The 21,412-nt window shown below is 44.3% G+C and overlaps 1 protein-coding gene across 1 annotated transcript in view; it reads right to left on the bottom strand.

The window, feature by feature from the left end:
- LOC117594092 (type II inositol 3,4-bisphosphate 4-phosphatase-like) overlaps positions 1–19,579 on the bottom strand; it is a 31,111-nt gene extending 11,532 nt beyond the window's left edge. The window contains exons 1-3 of the mRNA XM_034290916.1: positions 19,536–19,579; positions 17,315–17,631; positions 8,465–8,509 (exon numbers count right to left, since the gene is read on the bottom strand). Coding sequence (XP_034146807.1) covers positions 8,465–8,509; positions 17,315–17,432 — 163 coding nt within the window. The 5' untranslated portion in view covers positions 17,433–17,631; positions 19,536–19,579. The remainder of the gene's footprint in view (positions 1–8,464; positions 8,510–17,314; positions 17,632–19,535) is intronic.
- Positions 19,580–21,412: the final 1,833 nt, after the last annotated feature.

Raw genomic sequence — 21,412 nt, forward strand, 5'->3', positions numbered from 1 at the left:
TCCAACTTGTTTCACAGATGACATGCAAGACCTCGGTTCAAGGGCAGTTCCTTTTGTCTCCATTTTTTCCATCACACTTGGACAAGTGTATCTTCATCTCATGGGTCCATAAGACTTTGTTACAGAACTCTACGGTCTAACTATAACCTGAAATGGTGGTTCACGTCTTGTGGTTTACCCTCTGAAGTTCGGTTGGTTTGCTCTTCTGATTAAGGTAGTCTGAGACAAATCTATGTCTACCTCCTGGAGAGTGTTCCTGGTCTGTTGCACTGGTGCTTTCTCCACAATTGAATGTGGACTATACTGTAATACGCTGTAATTTCTTAACGGTTCATCAGATTAAAAAATATAAATGAGAGGCGACAGTTTGCATTTAACCCTACAGTCATACCGTTTCACTTCAAATCCAAAGTGATTTAATGGTACACAGCAAAATAATGTGTCACGCTCCAAATACGTTTAGAGTTAACTGTAATAGGGGTTGATGTTATTTTGAATTACTACACCCTCCTCTGTCCCAGTACACACACCGTATGTAAAGTGCCTCAGTCATGCATTGAATTCCAAGCACAGTTGTTACTACAAAGGCCAGGGAGCAGTGATGGCAGGGCCTAACATCCATGTCTGTGTTCTACTTTATAGCACAACAAAATGCATAAACATCAAAGTGGGGTAAATATGTACATTATTCTCCTCATGATTAACACATTTGCCTCATAAAGCCATCATTTTCAATCCAGGATGGATTTTACTGACATTTACAATGTTATGCAAAACACTTAAAATACAACTGCGCACTACACGAAACACCTAGAACACAAAAACATGATATGGACAAAGGCCTGCAAACGCAACGGCGCTATGATCGATGTTGACGAATTAGCGTGAATGTGGGCGTGACGGCGCACATGGCAGATGAGCGAAAACCCACCAATCACACGATGTACGGGGGCAAGAGGCACTGCATCATTCCACCGTTGCCATGTTTTTGATGTTGATTTCCTCAATGCAAGATTCCAGTGAAGTGTCTTTGTACCACGCCAAATCGGCACAGTGAGACGTTTCAGAATCCTTTACAGTGCTCAATCCAAACTGAAGACAGTTTGCCTGGGAAGGCTTATTTCTCTGAGAGACAAATTGGCCACTTCCCTCCCATTATCCTGTACCCTTTCACCCTGTCGCATGCTGAGTTTGAATGACACGGGAGGCTTTATAAAAGAGCTATGGCAGAAAGAGATATACAACTGCCCCTCCCCGGGCCAATTACCTCTATGTGGGAATGTGTTTGCCATTTGTATGTCCTTGCAGAACATTGCATACATGAAGAGTGATCTGCCACGCTTTGAAATACAAGATTTCTTTTCAATTTCAAAAGAAAGCACTAAAACGTATTGTCTTTATTGTTTATATTCATCATAAGACGGCTACATATTTTAGGTCACTGATGAATACAAAAGTACATTCTGAGTCAGTATAGGCAACAGGCAATTTCACCAGGACAATGTAAAAAGAGATCACTGAACAGTCAAAGACCTCTAAGTCCTTTATGCGTGATATAGCAAACTGAAAATTGCAATTATATAGTGTATGCATTGTTTAAAACAAGATTGTACAGTAAATTCATGAATGCCGTTTGATGCTCAAAATCCCTGTGCCTTATAATTGCCATAGACACAACAATGTCTTGGGTTCTGCAACTATGAACAGCTTTTTCTGTAACGCACTCACTTCCATTTAAGGATCAGAAATGACATTATCCCATTTCCCAATCCATCTTCCTATTGCCCATCTACCGCCTAAACGTACAGATTGCCGTTCATTGGATTTTGGCGTTTCATTAAAACTGGGCGGGAACATCTAGCCCATTTTTGGGCGGAGCACCGACGGACGTTTGAAAGCAAAGTCACCTTGAGTGTCTGGAAGGAAGAACCGTTTCAGGCTTCTGAAAAAGCATCTGACGCACCACCAGCAGGGTCTTCTAAAACTACACAAAGATAGTGCCTACTTCTGTCACCTGGGTAAGGAGAGTATTGTCCTTGAAGACAGCATTCCAAAATCCGCTCACTAACTGACAGTCCAACATTGAAACAAACAAAAAAATAATCTTGTTGAAATAAAAATTTTATGTATTTGCCCTGCGAGTCATTGTTGCACCTGTGGCGATGGATTTGCACATGATACAATTTGACTTTCAGCCAATTCCAAACTTGAGCGAATGGATAAAAGTTCACAGCTGAGCACAGTATTTGACACCATATTTGTTTTGCTGAGATTTTTTTTTTAATCCTCCATTGTTTTGAAAAATCAGAAATAATGCTAATCTTTAGCCGCTGAATACAAGGCATGCTGAAGTGTTTGGTAAAGCGAGATAGTCTACGTCTTAGCATTACAAATTCTGCCCTTAATGACCCCCATCCCGAGTGACAGACGGATATGTTCAGAAGATCATTTCTGAGGTTAAATATTCAGTTAGTGCAAATCTCTCTAAATTTTCGCAACCCAACCATGCAGCGAGAGATGAGTACCAGTTCCAGTGACGTAACAAGATCACGACAGGTCCGTGTGAAAACAAAAGAAACTGATGAACACCAATGCCCCGCTGCTCCATCGGAAACCATTTTAAAACCGTATACAGAATCATCCCTAGCAGTGTACTTGTGCATTCACATCACATTACTGATCATGCTATGGGAATATCATTACGATAATTCAAGCTGATTATGACAGGTCAGAGACACTGTTTTAATTAAATGGCCCTGTGACCAGCCACTACTGGACTGGTTTACAGGAACAGATTAAGCAGTCTTAGATGTATTAAAAATCCCTATCAATGGAGAATCCCTGGACTTATTTTGAAGTATACAACTGTATCTGTATATTTCAAAATACACCAATATGATGCCAAATAATTGATGTTATGGTGCTCTTTTTGCTTCCACTAATCCTGGAGCCCTTGTGAAAGTCAATGGCAACATGAACTCTTCCGAGCACCAAGACATTTTAGCCAAAAACCTGATTGCCTCTGCCAGGAGGCTGAAACGGTGCTACAGACCAGTGGAGATTCTAACCAGCCAGTGACACAAAATCCACAGAGAAACAAATAATTAACAACAAATTCAGCATTTCCCAACAGACATCTCAGTCTCCAAACACGAATCCCATTGAATAACGGTTGTTAGAACTGAAGAAAGCATGAAGCAAACTGAATGATCTCAACGATCTGAAAAGAAGTATGAAGGAAAAAGGTCTGAGATCCTATTCAGTTATTTCTCCAACCTCAATAATCTCATGAACAAATTCTAGAATACGGCACTCGAGTTACTAGAGTGACAATCATTTTTAAACGTTTTGGGGAAAAAATGTTATAATTGAGAAATGCATAGTGGCCGGGTACCTTGAGTCATTAGCGAAGTACAGTACACATTGCATGTGTGTTGTTCTTTTTTCCATACGTTTTGGCTCACCTTCATCAGGGATGCCAATCATTTTGGAGGTGACTATATATATCATCCCACGAGGGAGGGCAGAGCAAGCTAAACAAGTAATATCATAATGCATAGATTATTCTGGAATGGTCATGTCTTCCCGCCGTCTTTTGGTTCAATCTGCCTTTCACATCTATCCATCATCTCCAAACGGTTCTGCATCACATATGCACAGTGCGTCCTCTCTCTTCCTCGCCCCTCACTATACAATCCTCAGATGTACATCAACTGTCTGCAGTCATTTACTTTACTTAAGACAAGCGTGTCAGCTTGTCCGAAACCTTCTACTCGTAAGATACAACAAAAACCTTGAGAATCTCAGCCCAGAGGGGGGAGGGCTGGGAGAGCGCCTTACAATCCACCAAATTCAATGCTCTTTCTCTCAAAATTGTCCACTCTGAGGGTAATTGATAATTAGGGTCCAAAAAAGAAATAATTTTGGCTCCAGTCAACGTTTAATTGTCACGCTTGATTTGCTTGTCGTGATATGAGTCCCTGCTGAGCCATCAGCATCATGGCCAAGCCATTGATTTTGAATTAGCGGAGACCTAACCTAGAATAATTTCATCCTATTAAAATGTAGCTACGTTTACTGGCAAAGCTTTATGTAGCTAAAGGGCCCTTCACCTCAATGGCTTCCCCCTAAAGTTGCAACGTGGGCTCTGGGAGTCTCTCCACAGGCAGGTTTTCACGGACCCATGACTGTTGAACAGAATCAATAAAGGCGCCTGGTAATCGTGTCATAGTGTATCACACGGTAGCAGCGTAGTATTGTTTTGTGACATTACCATGCCTACTAAGACTTCGCTGTAGTTACACTTCTAGCAAAATACAAACGATTAATGGTCACTATACACCCATCAGCCATAACATTATGACCACCTGCCTAATATTGTGTAGGTCCCCCTTTTGCCGCATAAACGGCCCTGACCAGTCGAGGCATGGACGCCACTAGACTTCTGAAGGTGTGCTGTGGTATCTGGCACCAAGACGTTAGCAGCAGATCCTTTGAGTCCTATAATTGCGAGGCGGGGCCTTCATGGATCAGACTTGTTTGTCCAGCACATCCCACAGATGCTCAACTGGATTGAGATCTAGGGAGTCAACACCTTGAACTCGTTGTTGTGTTCCTCAAACCATTCCTGAACCATTTGTACTTTGTGGGAGGGTGCATTATCCCATTAAATTATTGCCATGAAAGGGTGCACATGGTCTGCAACAATGCTTGGGTAGGTGTTACGTGTGTGAAAGTAACATCCACATGAATGCCAGGTCCCAAGGTTTCCCAGTAGATCATTGCCCAAAGCATCACACAGACTCCGCCATCTTCCCATAGTGCATCCTGGTGTCATGTGTTCTCCCGGTAAGCGATGCACACGCACCTGGCCATCCACCTGATGTAAAAGAAAATGTGATTCATCCCAACAGGCCACCATCTTCCATTGCTACATGGTTCAGATCAGATGCTCACGTGCACATTGTAGGCGCTTTCGGTTTAACCTCTTTCCCTTGCACCACTTTTGATAAGTACTGACCACTGCAGACTGGGAAAACCCCACAAGGGCTGCAGTTTTGGAGAAGCTCTCACCCAGTCGTCAAGACATCACAATTTGGCCCTTGTCAAAGTCGCTCAGATCTTTACGCATGCCCATTTTCTCTGCTTCTAACACATCAACTTTGAGGACAGAATGTTCACTTGCTGCCTAATACATCCCACCCAATGACAGGTGCCATGATAACGAGATAGTGTTTTTCACTTCACCTGTCAGTGGTCATAATGTTATGGCTGATCGGTGTATCGACAATGGGAACCACAGATTTTGGGAACGTGTCCTAAAGACTGAATAGCTGTGTATCAGTTTGACAGATGGATCTTTTGTCTAAGGCTGTACGTTAAAGCATATTAGAGTTAGGTGGTAGGGCATAGTAACAATACACAAAGACTACTCCCCTAGCTAGCAAGCTAACGTGACTCTAATGTTTTCCCCAGTTAAGAATCAATGAGACCACATGCTAATTTTCAGCAATGGACCAGGGCGCATTTAGGGTCAACTGCCTTGGTCGGGCATTTGATCCGGCAACCTTTTGGTTACTGGTCAGGTGTGCTCAAACCACCAGCCTAAACTGGGGTGCCCCAAACTTCTCTTGTCGCTTAACAAGTCATAAAGGGTTGTGTTTATTTTGGTTGGAATGCTTCCCAGCCGTGTGTTGTCAGGTGTGGCCGAGGAAGATAAGGGCAAATAGTTCACGGCCCAAAACAGAGCAACGCGCACAGCACTTAGATTCAAACGGAGAGCAAAGGTCAGCAATGTACGCGTCAGCCTCTCCTGGCTCAGAGCAGAGGTGCGATTGGCTGCATCCCGGTTGGTCTTTTTGTGAGGTGCTGTGAGTGCCGAGCCATCTTTTCAGACAGCTGTTACACTGTTCAGGCACACATCAGTACCACACAAACACACACTACCATAGGTCTCTTAACATCCCCTGAGTGTGGAACAGAAGCTGGGAGGCGCACAGCACTAAATAGAGCCATGACCGCATGGAACTGTTTGTCACTCCAGCTTACTCAAGCTAGTCATAAAACTTTATCGAAAAACCAGATAAAAAAAGGACACATTGCGGCACCACGAGAACTGTCAATAGGCACTCATATCTTTTGTAAATGTACATTTAACCACTTCATTTATGCGTTAACTCATAATAATTTCACCACATTTGGCCACAGCATAATATATCTGGCATGGGCTTCATCAGGGCCGGTCCTAGGCATAAGAAACATTGGCGGCTGATTAAGGCCCTCAGCCTATATGGGGCACCTTCCGCTAGTGAGCCCCGGACCAATAGGGAAGGGCCCAAATCAAATTTTGCTTAGAGCCCACAAAAGGCTAGGGCCGGCCGTGGGCTTCATAGTGAGAGAAAGATCATGACAATGCACCAAAAGCTATCAAAACATCTGTTCAATATCAGTGGGCAAGCTGATTTAACTGGAACGTTAATTTAGACCAGCATATTTCCACTTTGATGTAGGCCCTACAGCCCAGACTGTTGGTTGCATTCAATGGGACTCATTTATATTGATACATTTACACAGACAGTCCAATTCTATTTCAATCATTTTGACCAATCAGATCAGCTAAACCAGTGTTTCCCAATCCTGGTCCTCGGTACCCAAAGGGGTGCATGTTTTTGTTTTTCGCCCAAGCACTCACACACCTGCTTCCAATTAAAGACTTGATGATAGGTTGATGATGTCAATCAAGTGTGTAGGCGGTAAGTCAACGTTTGAAACAGGTGTGTGAGTGCTAGGGCAAAAACAAATATGTGCATCCCGAGAACCAGGATTGGGAAACATTGAGCTAAACTGATCTGAAAAAAAGTAGTAACGCAGCCAAAGTAACCTGTAATCTGTGTGTTATAATAAATGAATCAGCATTGTTTTGTGAACAACATGTCTGTTCAATGCCATTACAATACGCAATGACACATTAACACCTCAAACCACAAATGTGGGGCCCCGCCAACTCCACAAATCCCAAATTTATAATCAGCCAAATAGCAAAACAAGTGACAAGGTGGCCAGATGTATTTATTTTTTAATACAAGAATGTAGCTTCAACCCTGAGCGGTAATACGTTTCGAGCATTGACTGATTACCCAGAAAACCTCTTTTGTGCTTTTCAATGGATGTACTCTATTCACTGCGTCAAATTTCCTGTTTCATAGACGTGGTTATTCTGACAGCTCGGAAAAATCTAGTCCCTTCCATGCCAGTCATAGAACTCATGGTAGCTGTTGCTCTTACATTGCCTACTGCATGTCAATGAAGTGAGAGTTGGACGGCATGAATAAAATGAATTCAATAACTGCCAGCTTTGAACAATAAATGATAATTTACTTCACGTTAAAAGCGTCCAGGTAATCATATTTTCTCTAAGCAAGACGGGCCCCTTTCTGTCGAAACTGTAAATGCTGATTGAAGAAACACACGTAATTTAAACTACCTGAAGTAAAGTGAAACTGTAATGTTGTTTCACCAATGATGTAGCAATTACACAAACACATGATTGTTTCTTTTCACCACTAGTCAAGCAGATGTAATCCATTGTTCCAGAACATTTACATGAGAACAGAATTCACTTCGAGTTGAAGATGCGACAGATCCATTCAGATCAGCTCCAGTCGATTGTACTGACATTCACAAGAAATATGTCACTCTGCTGATTGGAAAAGATTAACCAAGGCCTCACCAACTGCATATATACAGTATGTATTTTTCATGTGTGTGAGAGCATGTGTAAGTTTTGGCCAGTTGTACTTCGCACAGCAGGCACCGAGGGCAGACACAAATATCCAGAAAGTTGTTCAAAGGCAAACATGTCTACACTTCGTCGTTTTAAACCAGAGATACCAGAGTTATCTCTGGTTTAAAGACAGGTTTTTATCTGTATGCACAGATGGATCGCCCCAAAAAAGTGAACACACAGTAAATATATCTATCTTTGAACACAGACATGACTAACTTCAGATGACGCTAGCGTATAACAATGACAAAAAAAACATGTCTCGCTATCTCTCGCTTCACCCAGAGGAAGAGAAATTCCTTGCTGATTGACCCCGGTAACAACACCTCAGGGTCAGACGAGAAGAGACTCTCAACGCCCCAAGACAACAACACCATTCCCACCCCAATATCCAAAGCACTGCCGCAAAAGCTCACCTAACCAACCCTGTCAGACGGATGAAACTCGCCACCGTAACAATGCATCGGCCAAAAATTGTGTCGGCTGGTTGCAGGTAAGTGATTGGTGTGTGTGTTTGCCTGAACATCTGCGCGTGCTTACAAGCGGGATACACGCATGCATTTAGGCATGTTGGGCCTAACCTGCATGGGATGGTGTCAGTGACGGATAAACTAGACTCTGGGATACCTGTTGAAAGTGAAACCCTTTGGAGTTGGCAGAGAGGTGGAACAAAACACTTACCAAGGCTGAACTCCACGTGAGGCAGCTTGGGATCCAGGACAACACCTGTGAGAAAGACAGACGGAGAAGAGGACAGTGATGAGAGAGTTAAAGGAAGCGGTTCAATTGTGGCAAAGAAATAATGTGCAATCAGAAATCTGAACAATGAGACACACCACGTCTGATTTAGCTATATGGGCACGTTTACATTAATTCCCCTATTTTCACTGATACCGCAATTCTTACTTTTGCCGTAGTCCATACACATAAGCCGAAACCTTTTGTTTATATGAGGACAGTGTTCCCATTCATCAAATGTTCCTGATTTAAACAATTTTAGTAGACTCTCACACACACACACACACACATTTTACAATCATCATTGCAATAACTATCAAATATCCGTCATTCATCTCCGCATCAAGAACACTGCCCCTTTTAAGACCTCTTCATTTTCCCTTCAACACAAGTTTGGCATCTCTCCTTCAAAATGAAACACAGACAAAAGACCATAAAATTCAAATCTCCCAACTGCGCCAGTCATCCCGTTCACCATCATCAACAGTTTCCCATCATCAACACAACGCGCTGGGGGTGCGGTGGCCCCACAGCTCCACGTAACGGCCCCTGAACGAAACGACTTGCGTGTGATTGATGACCCGGTTCACTTTAGATTATGCAAACGGGCCCCAATCTATTTATCCAATTGCGCCGTGTATCACAGCCGGAGTTCCCGACATCCATCGCCCTGAGTGCCCAGCCACCCCCCAGCCAGCCCAAACCTTCCCATGGGCCCGTGGATGCCATCTGTTGTAACCAGCACCTAATGTCAGTGTGGCAGGTATCACGGTGGCACGAGTGCACCTCAACACCTGGAGGGCCGCATGCCAATAGCAGAAGCCTGCGCCACACACACACCCACACAATGCACCCCCCGACCCCCCCCCCCCCCGGTTCCGCAGTGCCTGGGCACAATTGCCCTCTCTTTGAGCTTCATCAACCTGGTTAATGAAGCGTGGGTGTTTCTACATGTCTTGACATATGGGCCAGACGCCCCGCACACACGGCACTCTGGGAAATATTCGACACAGTGTCTCCACCCAAAGACGGATCAGAGTGACGGAGGTTTCGGCTCTCTTTAGGTTAGCGTTTCGTTTCGAATTTCTTTCGGCGATCGTTAATTCGGTCACAGTCGAAGCAAACTTCGGTTCAATCTAAAAGAAAATGCCGGTTTAAGTCAAACGGAACGGAACCCACGTACGTCAATAATGAATCCGAATCCTGACTAATCTGTGTTACCGAAAGCCCTCGATTCATTCATAGTTTAGCGCCAAGTTACAAGCATTAGCCAAACTTGGATAAAACAGAAATTCACAAATGCACAGTGGACGCACGTCGGGTACAGCAAGTGTGAAAGTAACGGAGCGTGCGGGCACACACAAAAGGAAAATTATGCACACGGCATGCCTGCAGGAGACGACACACGGGCCCCCCGGGGTGGGCTGTACAACGCCGTCTTATCTAAATCACAGCCGTAGGTTTCGCCGTCATCCTTGCGCTTGATTGGTTAATCGGTTTGACCCATGCTGGACTATAGGCGTCAACTCAGTCCCGTACAAAAGCACATTTAAACCAATTGGGTAATGCGGACGCATACTTGTGGATACTCTTTCCACCGTTGTAGCAACCTGTTGCGGCAACTACGCAAGGTGATAGCACAACGAACCTTATTGTCCACGAAGAAGCCGGGGAGGAATTTGATCGCCTGATGAAGATGCAAGGGCAGAGTTTTCTGGGCGGAGGAAATCTGGCCACAGTTGCCCTGTCTGGGAGATAGCTTTAAGGGGAATTACAAACCTTGTTCGAAGTATGTTGACTTGCCTCTAAAGTAAATAATTAAGTATCAACTACAAAATGACATTTACTGAAGAGTGCATGCTTGTTTCCGAGTATGGTTGTGAAACGCTAGTAGGAGTAGCAGTGGTACAGATGGCATAGGGAGTTCAAGGGGCTTCTAAGCCATGTTACTAAAAGTGACCTATCATGGGGTGGTTTGTTGTTGTGGGGTTATTCTTGTGCGTTGAAGCGGGCTAGCGCAGCAGGGTTGAGTGAATACTACATCATAATAATCAATGGATTGGGTTTTAAAGCGCTCCATGCTCTGATTGATTTGTGGCAGTGACTTGAGATTAGAGTGTAGAAGCCGGCATTCCACAATAGACATGCATGGCCATTCAACAACCTGCGTCGTTTTGGATGTACAGTATGGGAGGTAGCAAGTCTGTCTGAGGTAGTGGTGTTTCCAAGTGTTTTATGCAAATGCATAAAGGTTATTATTCAATAAGCACAGAGACAATCAAACATTTTCTGACAGGCGCTCTAAACTGATTCAGTCTGGCAGCTCTTCACTCCTCAAGGCAGTGCCCCCGCTGGTTGAACATCCCCATTTACAACTGAACGAATCACGATCTACGCTTAACTACAGAACTACCTCCACCGAACCAAACGGTCATGTCACTTCGTCTCTCGTGGCGACGAGGCAAATTGATGGCAAACATCAAGTAAGAACCAATCAAGGCCCTCGCTCATTTTCTAAACGAATGTAGCGATTACAGCAGGCGCAAACCCGTCCAGAGCAGTGGGTCGGAGCCCGGCCGGCGCTGAGAGTCACAGTGGGTCGTGTCAAGCCAAGCTACCCACAGATGGCCACTGGAAAAGCGAAACGCACAGCGACAACTTCCAAAGTTGCGCCTTTCAGCAGGCGCACCTAACTGTCACAGAATTTTTTTGGGGGGGGAACAGAATACGCGCATCTGTTGCTGTTTCAGGGATCAGAGACTGTGCAGTTGATCCCTCGCAAGGAACAGGCCTTCACAATTACTTTGATTGCCCACAAATGCACCGGGAGAGAGGTAACCAGTTGTACGGGCGGCAGGGCATCCACTGCCGCCTCTGTTCCAGTCTGCTGGGCCAACTGGAGGATGGCGAGCTCCAGTGGTGAATTAGTATGGGCACACTTAGAGGGGCACAGGTGCACGTTTGTTTCTAACCCACAGTACTCTCCTGGCATCATAAATATGGAAATCGCCCGACGAGGCAGGCCCATGCAGATGTGCCTGGACGGGAGCGCCCGCGGGGAGGGGGTGGCGCACCAAATGAACGACCTGCCCGCGATGCGTTTCGTCTGGATCTAGAAACAAAAAGTGGGGCCCAAGCCTCCGATTCATCATCGATTGTCTGTGGAGGGAGGGGGGCATAGAGACGGTTGAGAGAGACTAACGTATTCAGAAGGGTGCTTTGGGGGGGGGGGGGGTCCTATCTTGCAGATGCTCGTTTAACCCCTCCTCTTCGCTCCTTCTCCCTCTCCTTACTACGTGATTACCACTTTGGGCCAGAGCGCTGGGATTGCAACTCTGACAAAATTGGGAGGGGTGGGGAGGTCGGTATGAACTCAGGAGGGAACTCGGCACGGAGGCCAACCTGGGAATGCTGTGAGAAAACACATCTACATATCCCTACATTGAGCCGAAACCACACAGCAAGAGAATGAAGCAATTTCTCCAAGAAACAAGAAGCCTGGAAAAAAACCCTGCCATGGCTGTAAAAGGGGGTTAGCAGCCGTTGCTACGACGATCTTAATCACCTCGCTTATCCCTTTCATGAATACATATTACATTTAAGAGACCAGGCCCTGGATGTAGTCGTGTTTATTCTCCTGAATATCATTTACCCGGGGAACGGGCAAACACATCGAATGCATTACCCATAATTCACTGCCTGCCGCGGGCTCAGTGGGATTTGATCCTTTTGAAAGAATCTCTCGCAGTCTCCCCTTTCTCATGAGAAATTGCCATTACTGAAAAACACCTGCACTGTCCCAACAACTAACACACCAAATTCGATAGCTGTTTGCTCAAACGGCCCTATTACCATAAGTGGTTGTAGAACGGGGAGAGTGAGTTATCGTCACATTACGGGCCTGGGATCCCGCAGAGCGTTGGGGACGGATGGTTGATGACGGTGTAATGCTTGGTCAGCTGGATTCAATTAAAACGGGGAAAGTTACGCCTGGAAGGTGCGCATCCTGGCCGCTCAGGCCCAGGGCAGTGGTTAGCAGGTTAAGGGTTAACATCCTGTGTAATAACGGCGGATATCATTAATGCTAAACGTGGAATTATGACTCGGGTCATGATAGCCATGGATTGGTAATGAGGATGAGTGTGCTGTGGACACATGCTGCGGTCTCAATGACGGGCCAAGTGTTCACATTAACACGCTGCTACTAAAGGTGGATTCACTACTCAATTCACAAGTTGTCATTTATTAAAATAATAAAAATCTATTTTCAAAACATGTGGTTCTATGGACATGAAGCCAAACATTTTACATACATATACATATATATGCACATATACCCAACAGCAGTCACACCTCACCCCTGTCTCATCTCACCCCGCAGCGGTCACACCTCACCCCGCAGCGGTCTCATTACACCCCAGAGTGGTCTCTTCTCAGCCACAGTCTCTTCACTCATTGTGGTCTCATCTCACCACAGTGTGGTCTCTTCTCAGCCACAGTATCTTCACTCACTGTGGTCTCATCTCACCACAGTGTGGTCTCTTCTCAGCCACAGTCTCTTCACTCACTGTGGTCTCATCTCACCACAGTGTGGTCTCTTCTCAGCCACAGTCTCTTCTCACTCACTGTGGTCTCATCTCACCCCAGAGTGGTCTCTTCTCAGCCACAGTCTCTTCACTCACTGTGGTCTCATCTCACCACAGTGTGGTCTCTTCTCAGCCACAGTCTCTTCTCACTCACTGTGGTCTCATCTCACCCTCAGTAGCTCATTTCAACCAAAGCATTTCCCACCGTCTCTTATCCTCATACGTCAAACTAACTACAAGACCAACTTCACCTTGCAATTGGTAATGGGAGCTTGTCAACTTGTCTGTGTCTCCAGCGCTATAATTATCTTCTTTGTTCTAGTCCCTTCCGTTCCCCTCACCTCACTTTGAGAAAACAAAACATCTGTGTCACAAACGACACCCTAATCCCCACATAGCTCACTAGTTTTGACGACAGCCCTATAGGAATAGGGTGCCATTTCCAAGGTACAGGCTCAGAGCAGAGGTGTACATTATTACTGGTTACACACCCACTTAAAGTAGCTGTCAGGTGTCATCTCAAAAGCAAAGCTTTGCATAGCACAAAAACTGCAGCCGAGGATGGAGGAAGGAGGAGGAGGGAAAGGGGGAGAGATGGAAGGAGGTAGGAGTGAAACAGTGCTGTGGTTGACAGGAAATTATCTTATTTTGGCACATAATTCAAAACAGCCCTTGATCCCATAAGCTGTGATAGGGAGAGAAAAGAAAGAGAGAGAGGCAGGGTGGAGCGTGTTTGTGTGTGTGTGTGTGTGTGTGTGTGTGTGTGTTTGTGTGCGCGCAGGAGTGTGCATGTTCGTAATTCAGGTCTGTGTAGTTGGGGGGGTTTATGGAAAAAAATCATAGGTTTATGGAAAAAACACAAAGCTACGTAACAGTTTTAGAACTGAGGCAAATTTTTTATTTAGGTAAGGGCATACATGGATTTCTGGGATTCCAGTCCTCACAAGGATAGAATAACGAATATTTCTGGGTGTCTGTGTAAACCAAGAGATCACAAAACTAGGCTAACTTAGACATCCACTAAGGAATCATTGTTTTTCGGGGGTTATCTTTGTTTTTGCCAAACCTTTGCAGTAAACTTAGCAATATGGAGTGGATGCTGTTCAAAAAAATAAATAAATAAAAAAGGACAGTTTGTCTACACTGTGTACATATGCGCATGTTACTTGTTCATTGTCATAAAAGGCTCACATAGCCAGGTAGGTGTTTGCCTTCAGGGAAGACATCAGACGGCAGACGTGAGCTAGCATGCTACGATGGTAACAATCCTGATCCCTACGGGGAAACTGCGGCGGCCGTCCTCCCGGAGAACGGTGGCATTAACCCCCAAGAGGAGCAGGGACGGAGGCTCAGTACCACCACTTAGCGTATATCAACTCTAATCTCATCAGCATTCCCCTGGAGTGACTGACCATGGGAGATGGATTTTCTCGTCTGCCAGGTGTTATCAGTGACAACAGTTTGGGCCACACAGTTTTTAATTGGATCCTTAAGTGTGTCCAGCAGGACACACTAATACACAATAGGGTCCCTATTTACTATTGAGAGTAAGAGGTGGAATACGCCGGGTGCATTTTCTACTTTAAAGCGTTAGAAGTTTGTCTGTTTTTATGTCAGTCACTGAAAGTCACTCAATAACCCATGTTAACTGAAAGGGTGTTGATAGGTAGTTGGTCTAGCTAACTTATATAACGTGTAGTAATCATGGCCGAACCTGGGCCGGGCACAACGGGCAAATGTCCTGGGGCCCTGAGATCTAGGGGGCCCCAACTGACTTAAGAACTGGAATTAAAAGGGCTAAATGCACTGCTTGTGGTAGGCAATGGGCACATAATACAAAGTCAATATACATTGAAGTTCACATGTACTTGGACAGATTTTATACAGTTTTTTTGCTCTGCACGTTGGATTTGAAATTACTAAGCGGGCTGAAGTGCTACTTCTGAGGAAATGTTCATACAAATTGTATTAATCATTAAATAACAGGTCAAACTAAGATAATCATCTTGGAATGCCTTGCATTTATTGTTTAACAAAAACAGACATGGTTTTCTGTGCTTTACACACTTATAAAAAGGTGGTGTAGGCCTACATGAAACACAGACCTTATTTGAAGTGGATATAAAAATCCTCTGTGGAAGAAATTTACTGTTTAATGATGCAAAGAGACACTTTTCAAGTTCAGCTGCTATATGTTATGGGGATTAAGACTCATACTATTTTAGTCAATAATTCATCAAGTAAGTAATGTTTTTAGTTTGCCTTCTGCATTTTCTTGAAAAGAATACCCAAAGAAGGGAGGTGATCACGCTGAATCATGCCCTGAATTCACAAAGGTCAAGCACAGTGAGTGGCAACAGAAGCTGATACTGGTAACCTAGCTAGCTTGCTAAGTTTTTTTTCTTCTTTTTTTAACTATGTATATTACTGGCCTTCTATGCAAATCCAACCCACAACCCCGATTTTGCAAGCACCATTCTCTACCAGTTTAGGTAGGAAAACATTTTTAAATAGACTGCGGTAAGGCTTTTAAAATAGCTTAAAAATTTCCTACATAACAATGCACTGACTGGGCGGCTTGAATCATTCATGTATATCGGCAGGAAGTAAAACAAAAAAGTCAAAATGGCTAGAGAGGCACTTTAACCTGTTACTGTAGTGGGCTAAATGAATGTGTTCTTCTGTACACTGGAGTGACAATGCAGAGATACTCAGTGGGTCAGTAGTACCCTCTCGTGACTGCTCAACGTGTTGTTAACGTCAAATAAAAAAAAAAGCTGATATTTAGTCTAAAACAATTGTTGCGGTCTAAATAGGTTCTAAACCTGTAAATTCGCTATCAGATTGTAATGGAACTCTAGCCTAAAGGAAAACTAAAGAGCTTGAACAACAGTGCTTCATTCTTGCAGCCAAAACAAATAGCAATGGAATCTGAGTGCTCCAGCAGGAACCCTGTGTTGTTAATAGTCAAGATTGTTTGCTGAGTCAGTAAACAGAAAAATAAGTCCTTGATGCTTTACTAGTTACTGACACCACTAGGGCTCAGAAACCTGAAGGAGGTGAGCTGGTTACTGCTGCCCTTCTCATCTCTGGAGCCCTAAAGCTTTTATATAAAGATAAGATCTTTGAGGTTATTTCAAAAGTATGAAAAACTGCCTCTGTGCTTACAACTACATCAGAGTGGAAAACCCAGTGACCATGACAATTATCATTCCATGTCTAAATTGTCAAGCCTTGCTAAAATTCTGGAGTCTTTTTAATGTGACAATCACATTCTGACCAGTTTTACAACTGGGCACAGCACACCAACTGCTTTTATTCTGAAATAATCAAAGTCTGTACAGTTGATCACAGATGGATGCCAATTAGGTGGATTTGTGGTCTGGAAGCTGGTTTGTTAGTTCTCAGCAATGGTTGTTGTTCACTTATCCAAACAGGGTATTTCAATAAATGTTGTCCTTTATAAAACAAAATCACTTGGATATTGTGTGTGTAAATAATGCTGGAAAATATTTAGTGTTTTCAAACATTTGGAAAAGGGGTTGTTGACCTTCTACACACACACACACACACACACACACACACACACACAATATATGCCTGAAATGTGTAGAACTGCAGAAAATGTGCACAAAGTTGAACACATTTTGTATTGGCCCAATTGTAAATAGATTTGCATTTCATATAAAGTATGTTGTTGCTACAATCGCAGAGAATTCAATATAAGTTTATTTCATGTATTATTTTCTGTCATCAATTAAGGGGGCCACTGAAATGTTTTGCCTTAAGGTGGGGGGGGGGGCCCCAACCAAATCCTGTCTAGGGCCCCCAAAGTGCTAGGGTTGGCCCTGCACCCAATCATTTATGTCAATAATCCCAATACATATAATGCAGAGAAGAGAATAAGACATCTAATTAAAAGAGAGAAATGAGAGAGTAAGGAAAAAAGATAACAGAGCAAATAGAAAAAAGGGAAATAACAATAGAAAATGATGGGAAAGAGAATGAGAGTGAGATATAGAGAACAAATAAAGAGAATAAGAGACAAAAAACAACAGACAAAAAATAGACAGTGAGCGAAAGAGAAATCAAAAAGCGAGAGAAAGAGAGAGGAAGAATGAGAAAACGAGCAGCATTGACAGAACAAGCGAGAGTGCTAAAAAAAAAAGAAGAAGAAAGCTGTATCTACGGTAACAGCTGAACTCACCAGCTCCGGTCGGTCCTCCTGCTGTCAGCCCGTCTCCTCTGGTCAGTCCCTCCTCCTCCTCCCTCAACATGTCCACCCTGCACTCATGGCCGAGGTGCCGTATACCACCATCCTCCATCTCCCCGGATCTCCCACCTCCTCCGCCACGGAATGCCACAGTCCAGTCCAGCTCAGTCACTGCTGGCGCTTCCTCGCGCCTCCTCGAGAAGGAGTCCTAGTCTGCCGCGCGGACCGGCTTTGCAGCAGACAACGAACGTCTCAGCCCTCACACACTTTTCACCGCTGCGCCGCTCTCCCCGAAAGACGCCTTTAGGAAACTAATATGGAGGAGAGAGGGCAGTCAGGGTCCTGGCGTGAGGCGGGAGGAAGGGAGGGGTGAGGGACTGAGGCAGAGGATGAAAGAGAAGGCAGGACAGAATTGATGTTAGGTGCGATACACAGCTCTATCCATCAATCTTGCTGTCAGTTTTGGGGCACCCACACCAGACGGGTGGAAGCAGGCAGGACAGGGCGCTGATGTTCTCTCTCCCCTCTAGCTCGTTCTCGGTCTCTCTCTCTCTCTCTCTCCCCTCTAGCTCGTTCTCAGTCTCTCTCTCCCTCGCACTGCCACATTGCAACAGGGGGACTCTCCATTTCCCTATTTTTGTGTATCTCCCTCTCTCCCACTCTCTTGCAGTCGCGCTCTCTCTCTCTCTATAGAAAGGCTATTAACAAGACTATGGCTACAGATCCTAAAGGGAAATCTGCCATGCAGCAGGTGAGGCTGAGAGATGCACACACCGGGGGAGGGGGTCCTGTACTACAGGTCAATTGTAGCACAGAAGGGGAGTAAAATAGAGAGAAAGAGTAATGCAGAGGAGGGGAAGAGGGAGAGAGATGAGGGGGTACAGCTCTACTGGATGTGCCTGTGGGTTGAGTTGATGGTTGCAGGGCTGGGGAACAGCTCTGAGGATGATGCAGCATGACAACTCCTCCAACAGGTTGGCACAGGAAATCGTGAGGAAAAATAGGGTAGGCAGAGAGTTGAGAGAGAGGGAATAAGAGAGAGAGAAGGGAGAAACGACGAGTGTGCTCAGTCACCAGTTTGTCGGCATCCACCAAGCTACTCTCAGCACTGCTCGACAAACACCTAAATTGATCGGTAAAGGTGTGTCTTGGGTGCAAGTTCAAACGTGCCCTCATGTGAATTGGATTGGGAATCGAATGTGTTTGTTTAGGTTTGTGAATGTGTTCCTCCTCGTCATTATGCTGAGAAGCATACCCATAGGATGATGCTCCCACCACCATGTTTCACAAAAGGGATTAGCCAGGCGATGAGCGCCAAATTGTTCTCACTAGATATGATTGGCATTCAGACCTAATAGTTCAACCCAGGTGTCACCAGACCAGACAAAGGTTTTTCCTCCAGCTCTCTGAGTACTTCTGGTGGCATGTCATATGCCTTTTAATAATCAGTGGGTTCTGTCTTGCTAATCTACTATAAAGGCTTTATTAAAGAGTCCCGGTGGTTTCAAAAGTCTTCGCAGTGATGGAGCACACTGTGTTCCTGGGTACTTTCAAAGCTGTGGCATTTTTTGTCCCTTCCCCAGATCTATACCTCAACAAAATCCTATCTCAGAGTTCTACGGAGATCTCCTTAGACTTCTTGGCTTGTTTTCTGCTTTGATAAGCACTGTAAAGTGTGAGAACTTATAAACAGGTGTGTGCCTTGATAAGTCATGGACAGTCAATTGAAACCGACAAAAATGGACTCCACTGAGATCCTAGAGACATCTCAAGAATTAAACAGGATACATCTGATGTCAAATTGCAGTGTCTAATGTCTAAAACGTATTAAGTCTAAAACACAACAAAACGTGTAACAGAAAATACATTTTCACAGGTTCCATTTTCATGAGGGAGGATCGAAGTAAAAATTAAGGGGAAACACTCACCCAGTTAATGTGCAATACGAAAACATTAACATAATCCCATAAACATTGTTAAAAATCACTCCAATGGGAAGTCATGGGGGGGTCATAACTGGGTCACCTGCTACCGTCTTCACTGTCATACAGTTACATTCACCTCACAATAGTTGTTTTCCCTCTTTCTGTCATCTGGTGGAAAGACTGAGAAAAACTAAACCCCTATCTCTTCTCTCTGGCTCTCTTTTCTGTTCCTCTTTCTCCAATCTTAGTCACTTGACCTGACTCTTAACGCCAACCATCATGACACCTACCATCGACCTCGTTTCCATAGACTATAACCAGGAAACGTATCGTGCAGGTCAGTACAACACTGTACAGTAGAGTACAGTACTAAACTATCCTTTATTGCACTTTAGTCAGCACTGGAATGCACTGGGATGTCCAATTAATTCTGTTAGTCTGTTATGCATGTAGGTACCCTGTATGTGCGTTTGTGTTTTTCCCCTCCTGCCGTTTCCCAGGTGTCCCTTATGTTCCTGATTGTGCTCGTTGGTGTTTCCCACCTGGCAGTAATGAGTGCATCGCCTGACTGCTGAGGTGGACCAATCAGTTGACATCTCTCCTAATTGCACCACCTGTTCCTTTTTCCATTACCCAATCACATCACACATCCCTGGTTTAAAAACCCAGTCGGTTGGTTCTCCCAGAGAGACTATTTTGCTTTACCCCTCATGGACATAGACACTCTTGTGAGACATACCTTTTTTGATAGACAGACATTCATTCAAACATCACTTAGTTTAGCACATACAGTTTTACAGAAATATTTGATTATATGTGACAACAGATGTGACAACACTTTGCTACAATGTAAAGTAGTGAGTGTACTGCTTGTATAACAGTGTACATTTGCTGTCCCTTCAAAATAACTCAACACACAGAAAATGTCTAAACCACAGGCAACAAGTGAGTACACCCCTAAATGAAAATGTCCCAATTTTTTTTTTCACTTAGGGGTGTACTAACTTTTGTTGCCAGCGGTTTAGACATTATTGGTGTGTTGAGTTATTTTGAGGGGACAGCAAATTTACACTGTTATACAAGCTGTACACTTACTACTTTACATTGTAGCAAAGTATAATTTCTTAAGTGTTTTCACATGAAAAGGAATTTGAGGTGTGATACTGTACATCTCACTTTGTCCATTTTCATGTATACACTCACCTAAAGGATTATTAGGAACACCTGTTCAATTTCTCATTAATGCAATTATCTAATCAACCAATCACATGGCAGTTGCTTCAATGCATCTAGGGGTGTGGTCCTGGTCAAGACAATCTCTTGAACTCCAAACTGAATGTCAGAATGGGAAAGAAAGGTGATTTAAGCAATTTTGAGAGTGGCATGGTTGTTGGTGCCAGACGGGCCAGTCTGAGTATTTCACAATCTGCTCAGTTACTGGGATTTTCACGCACAATTATTTCTAGGGTTTACAAAGAATGGTGTGAAAAGGGAAAAACATCCAGTATGCGGCAGTCCTGTGGGCGAAAATGCCTTGTTGATGCTTGAGGTCAGAGGAGAACAGCAGAAGACCCCACCGGGTACCACTCATCTCCACTACAAATAGGAAAAAGTGGCTACAATTTGCACGAGCTCACCAAAATTGGACAGTTGAAGACTGGAAGAATGTTGCCAGGTCTGATGAGTCTCGATTTCTGTTGAGACATTCAGATGGTAGAGTCAGAATTTGGCGTAAACAGAATGAGAATATGGATCCATCATGCCTTGTTACCATTGTGCAGGCTGGTGGTGTAATGGTGTGGGGGATGTTTTCGTGGCACACTTTAGGCCCCTTAGTGCCAATTGGGCATCGTTTAAATGCCACGGCCTACCTGAGCATTGTTTCTGACCATGTCCATCCCTTTATGACCACCATGTACCCATCCTCTGATGGCTACTTCCAGCAGGATAATGCACCATGTCACAAAGCTCAAATCATTTCAAATTGGTTTCTTGAACATGACAATGAGTTCACTGTACTGAAATGGCCCCCACAGTCACAAGATCTCAACCCAATAGAGCATCTTTGGGATGTGGTGGAACGGGAGCTTCGTGCCCTGGATGTGCATCCCACAAATCTCCATCAACTGCAAGATGCTATCCTATCAATATGGGCCAACATTTCTAA

This window comes from Esox lucius, chromosome 25 (assembly GCF_011004845.1).
Source record: "Esox lucius isolate fEsoLuc1 chromosome 25, fEsoLuc1.pri, whole genome shotgun sequence".
NCBI classification, from domain to species: domain Eukaryota; kingdom Metazoa; phylum Chordata; class Actinopteri; order Esociformes; family Esocidae; genus Esox; species Esox lucius.